Below are 7,585 nucleotides of genomic sequence, written 5' to 3'. Positions count from 1 at the left end.
GATAGTTTTCATTTAAAAATTACTCTCATTTCTTTAATACTAAATCTAGACTGCTCAAAGTTGTTAAACAAGCGTTTGTTAGGCTGACGTTTGCCATGAATCAGTAAAATTTACCATATTTGGTATATAACTTCCAGTTTTGCGTTTTCGTCCAATGTTTCTCAAAAAGTCAATCTTACTTAAAAAATGTTATATGAGTATCTAATTCAATTAGTTGTTCAATGTTACCCAAAATGTTTGGCAGTGCCTTCTATCCATAAGGATTGTAAGGCACCAGGTTTTTTTTGGTTTAAGTTCTTCGTTTAAGTTATGGGGGCTAAAATTTTTTTTAACTGTCCATCCCTTTGTGCCCTTACAGGCACCTTCTCCCATGTGCTGTAATTTAATTGTGCTTTGTTTCTTTGTTTCTGTGATGTGCTATAATAATCCTGGCCTATCCGTGATTTTACATTTTAGCTATATATATCATGTTTTGGAAAAAAAAGAGCCTCCATTTTTGCTTATTCTGCAAGAAAAACAGTCAAAACTGTTTTCCCTTGTAGTTTAAGAAGCTCATGGGGACTCACGAAAAACCGAGATTCATTAAATGCCTGATTTTTGTTGTTATGGAGAAGTAGTAACCATAGAACTTCCATATTATGTAGAAGTTGTAGTCAAAACTTCCATGGAGTAGTTGTAGTCATAGAACTTCCATTTATGAAAAAGCTTAAGTCATTAAACTTTCATTTATGACGAAGTCGTAGTCCTACCAATTTCTTACGACTTTTTGAATGTATGAAGTCGATGCTCCATAATATGAAAATTCTATGACTAAAAGTTTTTGTCAACCCGGGATTACTTTATTTACTGTTTTCGACGCTGAAAAGAGTTACATAATCCAAGAAAACACTCCAAGAGTTACGTATTCCAAGGCATCATTCCCAAAAAGAAAAAAAGCGTTCGTAAGAAAAATCAGAGGAAAGAACTAAGATTTTTCTGAGATCGCCCGCTAATAAATTGTTAGAATTGATATATCTGTTACAATGCAGATTCAATTTGATTGAACCATAATATCAATTCTGTAAAATCCATCACTGTTAATTCTTGGCTTATTTAATGACGGAAATTTGCCGGCATACTTGACATAAGTATAGTATACACTACTCTGATGAAGTCACTGACAAAGTCAGACATTAATCGAGAACCGCGCAGCGGTTCTAGGTATGCATCAGACTTTCGAAATGGCTTTAGCAGAGTCCCGTAACCTTGATTGACCCAGTGAAACGAAACTTGATACACCTTGCCATGTCATGCAAGATCTTGATAACCCTTGCAAAATTTGAGACATCTTGACAAGATCTTGATAGACAAACATTTCTTGGAACACCTTGATAAGATCTTGACAAAATCTTTAGCAAGATATATGTCAAGAAATTTTCTTTGCGTAACTTGATAATATCTTGATAATTCTTGACACATCGAAAATTTGTGAACTTTTTGTTATACTGGAAAAACCCGGGTCGAGGTGTCACCGCTAAAAATCGCTAAAAGATGTAAGATTTGCGGTGAATTTGATTAAAAATGTAAGATTTGCGCTCAATGCGTTGAATGCGGTGACAAAAAATTTTTAAGCGGTCAAAATTTCTTTTTCACCGCTTAAGCGGTGAAAGAAAATTTTTCACCGCTACCAGCAGAATGCGGTGAAAAAAAATTTTTCAGCGCTACCAGCAGAATGCGGTGAAAAAAAAATTTTCACCGCTACCAGCAGAATGCGGTTAAAAAAAATTTTTCACCGCTACCAGCAGAATGCGGTGAAAAAAAATTTTTCACCGCTAAAATTTCAAACCTTACAAATATTAACCGCTAATATCAACGCTTATCTTAAATTCACATCTAATATCATTAAATTAAGTGAGAGATGGCGCAGTGGAATAAGAAGGCAGTGACACGCAGGAGGTCAGAGGTTCGAACCCGTGTACGGGTGTTACTTTTTTGTAAGAAATCCGGTTAATGCGGTGAAAAAAAATTTTTCACCGCTAAAAACCGCAAATCTTACAAAAATTCACCGCTTAAAACCGCAAATCTTACAAAAAACCACCGCTTTCAACGCATTCAACGCTAAAAGATGCGGGCGCTTTGCGGTGAAAAAAGTTTTTTTTCACCGCTATTCACCGCTAATCTTACATTATTTTTTGACAAAACCTCGACCCGGGAAAGCGGCTCATTCATTTGTTGGTTAATAAACTAACGGAAGCAGTGTTTTCCGTCGACATTCTTCATAATTCTTAATAATTTTTGCTTAATCTTGTGATTTCCTGCTACATCTTGTTTTTGGGTGCTATTGAAATTTTAATACTTGATATATCTTGCCATGTCATTGTTAATCCTTCTTGGAAATCTTGCCAAGATCTTGTTTCTCGACAGCCGTGCAAAAAGTTTTCAAGTTCGTACATATCTTGATCCGATGTTTGTCTTGGTACGTAAGTCTTGTAAGTACCATGGCAAGATCTTGGCAAGATTTATCAAGATTTAGTATGTTTCTTATCAAGATGTACCAAGTTTCATTTCACTGGGGACACACAAGCTTGAAAGTTTGAAACCTGGCACTGTATATAGGAAAATTGCCATATTATAGTTTGAGTGTTCAAGAATAATCATAACATTGTTTGTACTCAGACATACGCAGGAAATGCAATTGGCTTCTGATCAAAATTTCATTAACTCTGATGAGGTTTTCGATGGCTTTACCCTTGTCAATCAAACTTGCTGCCAGTTTCTGTAAATCAACATTTTTCTTTCGTTTAGTGAACGATTCTATTCTTTTTGAACTATAAACTGTACAAATTGATCTCTCTAAAACATCCGGGTCTGTTGAAAGGTTGAAAAACAAAGCCAAGCGTAGTAACTGCGGCAGCAAGTACCGCTGCAAGTCATCATAACTTATGAATAAAACTGGTTTAGTAATATTACTGTAACGTCTAACGAAACCAGCCATGAGTTCCATCTGCTTTTGGAACAGGGGACCGAAGTTTGCGGCTGCTTTTGTTTTGAAATGGTCATCTGAAGCAAATCCTTTAACTTGTCCGTAATATCTTCTGTTGAATTCTGAAAGAGCAGAGTAGAGGGGATTGCGTATAACTAACACGAAGCCGTCCATCAGATCGAAAAAAGGAACTGAAACAAAACTCTCCATCGGTATTGGAGAAATTTTCCTTTCAAACTCCTAGTTTAGTCATTTAATTGCATCCGCAGAGCTCAAGCGTTGTTTTACTCTTTTTGTTCCGACCCCACTTGAGGGGCGGGGGGGGGGGGGCGAGGAACTATATACTCAAATGGTATTTTTTGCTGACAATTTCGGCCGATCGATATACTCATCGTAGAGAGTTGAGACTGGTATCATTAGAAAGCTTGTCCAGCGTAAAATATGGAATTAAAAAGAGTTTTCTGATTTTCGTTTTTAAAGGGGTTATCGAAGTGTAACCTTTTGAGAAAATGGACAGAATTCAGTTGATTTTATTCACATTTTTTGAAGATTTTGATTAAAATTTCGCCAATTTTGCCAAAATTTGTCAGAAAATGTTGTTGATTTTATTTTTAAAGACCAAAAATTTTGCCGGCTAGTTCTATCTATTTTTTGTTCGTCAAAAATTTTGACTAAATATTTCACAAAAATCAGACTTTTTCATCCAAAATAGCACGAAATAAGTATCTTTAGTCCACTGCGGTAAAATTTGCAGGAAGTGTCCACCCAAACGCTACTAACAAAATTTTGTAGATTCAAAAGTGGCTATTTCTACTTCATCGTCCGATGAGAGCGCTCTGTAATTAAAAACTTTGCCGTTTTTTGCTAACTATATTTGTTGATTACCAAAAACGCAGAAATGATTTTTGATTTCCTTAACTAACAAAATATCTATGACTTTCTGAAAATTAAGTGCTCTAATTGGCCGAACAGCATTAGCAGGGCTAGTTTTTGATCAATCTCGGACTTTTATAATCCAAAAACAATTCGGCTTGTAGTCAGTCGGTCTTTTTTATTAAAAAATATTCGAACTTTTTATATTAATCAACCAACAGAACATTTCAAATGAAAACTCTCTAGTGATAGGTCCAATTGGCTTCCTAATTTGCTCCAAATAAATTTATATAGTTCATTTCTTGAAAGTTTATGGTCGTTTCAGCTGTTAAAGTGTTTGATGTTCAAATAAAAGTGGCTTATTGACCTTTGCTTCCATTTCTCTCTTAATTCGGTCAATTTGCAGCTTAGTGTTAGCAATGAAAGAATGCTTCTTTTTCCTATCGAGTCATAGTAAACCTTTATTGCGAGTTTACGCCTTAAGTTATGGTCTTCTGTCTTTGATAATACTAGATTGCCCATTTTTTATATTTAGGTTACAGCCCATTTTTCAGGTTTTCTAGTTTTGTCATATTATCATGTTTCTGAAAAATTATATAACAAAATTGGCGTCCAGAACTAGGCAAAATTGATAAAATTAAGACCCCATAAGCTATAAGTTATGATTTTTTACGGCTTCGACACTAATTTCTCGAATTGAACTGAATTTTTAAATTTTGTCTTCAACTGTCGTTTTTAGTTTGCCTTTTTAGTCGTATGATTTTTTTCTGTACAATGACCTGATCTCACTGGTTGTTCATGCAAAAATAGATGAGCCGATATTTTGATATGAGAAGATAGCTGATGGCTCTCATGACTTTGAAAACAATTGTTTTCCAAACTAAAAATATAAATTGTTCGTTTTATTGTCATTTTATTACCTAGTCTCGTTAATTACTAATTATGACATTATTGTTGTCAAAAATTTCAAGTGGGGTTGGTGTCACAAAATCTAACGTTTTTAAAGAATTCGTTATGACTTAACTGGCTTCGAACAGGTTTTTTTCACAAAAAAAGTAAAATAATAACTACTTTTGTAATACTTAACGTTCTTTTTGTAGACGTAACACATATTCTGGAAGAATGAATTTCTCCAGAGCTTTCTTTTGCTGATTAAACGAATCTTTTGAGTTCAATTTTTTTTGTAATTAGTGGTTTTTATGTCTTTGGAAATAATTTCTTTTCAAAAAAAACAAGTATTACTGAACTTTGTCTTATTTTTTTTCTTTTTGTATAGTTGTTACCTAGTTTCATCAAAGAGAGGTCACCTAATAAATTACCGGAGTTCACTAAGAGTGCACATAAACATATTTCAAGGGCCAAAGTAAAACTCACGTGTTCGAAAGCGTTTTCTGGCAATTTGAATTGATATTTTGTTTGTTTTCTATTTTTTGTTCTTTTTGCAACTGTATACAAAATTTAATATCGAAAGTTCTTAATCCCTTCTTGGGAAGCATTGGTAAATGTGAACCCTCGGAATATTTAAATTGATTTCTAATGGTTTTCTTTTTTTTGAAATTAATTGGTTTTTTTAAAGAAGAAAGCGATTTTGTCAGCTTTACTGTTTTTGTTCTTTATTGTCTAATTGTTACCAAGCTGCTTTTTGAACTGGTATCATATCTTTTTGGTAAATTAAAAGTTGCTTTGTTAAGTTTCAGTTTTATCTGAACATATTTCGACTTTGTTAATAAATTTTATTAATTAAAACGGACGTAAAGTTTTTGATGTAATTAATGTTTGTTGTTGTTGTTTGATTTTGCTGGTCCTCGGGACTCGCTTTCTTAATATTGGCATATCTCATCAATATAAAGCATCCTTTTTTACTCCACTGATTTTTTTTTTGCTTTGGAGGCTATCTTTTTGTTCATAAACAAATTTTTTTTTTGAAAAAAAAAATTGATTTTTTGAGTTTTTCTATCTGTTCCTCAATTGGTAGACAATTATGCCAAAATTGTGGATGAGCGGGGTCGGAACCTTATGTGCGATCGCACATTACCGAGCCTCCTTGTTGTATATTTTACTTTCAAATTTTTCAAAATCAAATGACAATTTTTGTGGATGTATTATTCATTGGAGGTGGAGAATAATTAAGGAAAGAAATTATAAATTGCATGCCGTCGAGTTGTGCTGTTTTGTAGTAAATTTTGGCCATATTTTTTCACTAGATGATACAAAAAGACTATTAACCTATTTTGTGGCTTAAATGTATCTATTCTGTCATTGCTCACATAGTATAGCAGAGATGTTAATCCAATAGTATATTGTTTCAAACAGTCATTCAGCATCTTCAAGTTTACTTAATTAGGAATTGTCACGAAAACACTTTTTTTGGCTAAGAATTTTAAAAAAGTTATTTTTATTATTAGGGAGAATACAATTCGAAAAAATTTGTGTAGTGTGATTTTTTTTGATGTCAAAAATTGATTGATGTCTTTAAATTTGTGATCGAATGATTTGGAGTAATTTTTTGCTTGCAAATGTATTTAACCGCATGGTTACAATTTTAATCTACTTGGTGCAAAAAATATAAGTGAGCTAATTACTCTCGCTTTTAAGTACCTCATGATATCTGTGTTCAAAAAAGAGTGAGTAATATATTTATTATTTGCTTTTACCTATCCTTCCGTTAATGTTCTGTTCCCATCCTGCGATATCGTGGTTTTTGATAAGTGTTGTCCTGTTCTTCAACCATTTCTCCATCTCTCCATTCAGTCCCCGAGCCACGTTTGATCTATCGCGATACACACTTCCAGATAAGATCCCCGTCAGACTTTGGAAGAGGAGTCTAGTCCAAGTGGTTCCAGCTCCAGGAACCGTCATCAATCCTATTTGTTTAACCTTCATCCCGTTTTCATCCAGAAACGAAGAATGTGAACATATGTTTAGTCCGGCTGGAGTTATAAAAGCTTCATAGGAACAGGGAACTGAGTCATCAAGTGACTTTATGTGAGGCAAAATTTGGGAAGCACAGTAACACGCTCCTGCATTTCCTGTTGATTTTGTACCATATATGGCCATATTTTCTCTTTTGGAGCTGCATTTGGTCACGCATTCTACTGAAGTCTGGATCAACTCACTCAATCTGGATAATTTGTTCAAATCGATCTGTCGTTTAAAACATCCGAGCGAAGATTCAGTCTAAATAAAGTAGGACCAAATTTGAATAATTCAATTAACTTAAAGTTTTCTTGATGAGATTCCACCTCGTTTATGCTTAATTATGAATTATGTAGTTAGCTGGCATTTACAATATACCGTTCTATTTTAATTGATATGGCAGTTAGAATTTGAGTTTTCGGAGAACGTGGAAGCAAACTGATTAAAAATAATTTCTTGCGAAGAAATCTCACAAGAAACTGTCTTGAAGTGATAGAGGGACTTCTGGGAGTTCACACAAATTTAAATAATTAGTTTTTGAAACCGCGGTGAAGGTGTTGAAAAAAGTGAACTTCATGCTTTATGATTTGCGGTGAGTTTCTTTGCAAAATTTTCGCTAATATTCACAACGGTTCAACAAAACGAACATATCCAAACCCTTAAGTTCTTAGAAGTCTATTCGTTCTGCCTTGAGCCACCAGCCCCTGACTTTTGAGAAATTAGTTTTTTTGAACACTTGATGTGCAGTGTGAAAATAGTTCTCAGTGTTGACCTCATCACGAGAGGAGATGGTCAGAGGGTCGTTGTTTTGTCTGGATCTTAACCGATCTGATC

General features: G+C 34.1%; 1 protein-coding gene across 1 annotated transcript; it reads right to left on the bottom strand.

The window, feature by feature from the left end:
- Window positions 1-2,701: 2,701 nt before the first annotated feature.
- Window positions 2,702-7,012, bottom strand: LOC142356268 (sialate:O-sulfotransferase 1-like; the record flags this gene model as incomplete). The annotated part of the gene is made up of 2 exons (XM_075408213.1): window positions 2,702-3,153; window positions 6,490-7,012. Coding segments are annotated over 2 exons (975 nt in total), but the record flags the coding sequence as incomplete, so codon positions are not given.
- Between the last annotated feature and the right edge of the window lie 573 nt (window positions 7,013-7,585).

This window comes from Convolutriloba macropyga, unplaced genomic scaffold (genome assembly GCF_964194025.1).
Source record: "Convolutriloba macropyga unplaced genomic scaffold, txConMacr16.3 SCAFFOLD_4794, whole genome shotgun sequence".
Lineage (NCBI taxonomy): Eukaryota > Metazoa > Xenacoelomorpha > Acoela > Convolutidae > Convolutriloba > Convolutriloba macropyga.
The sequence above is the reverse complement of the archived record's forward strand: the minus strand, read 5'-3'. Positions and strand labels throughout refer to the sequence as shown.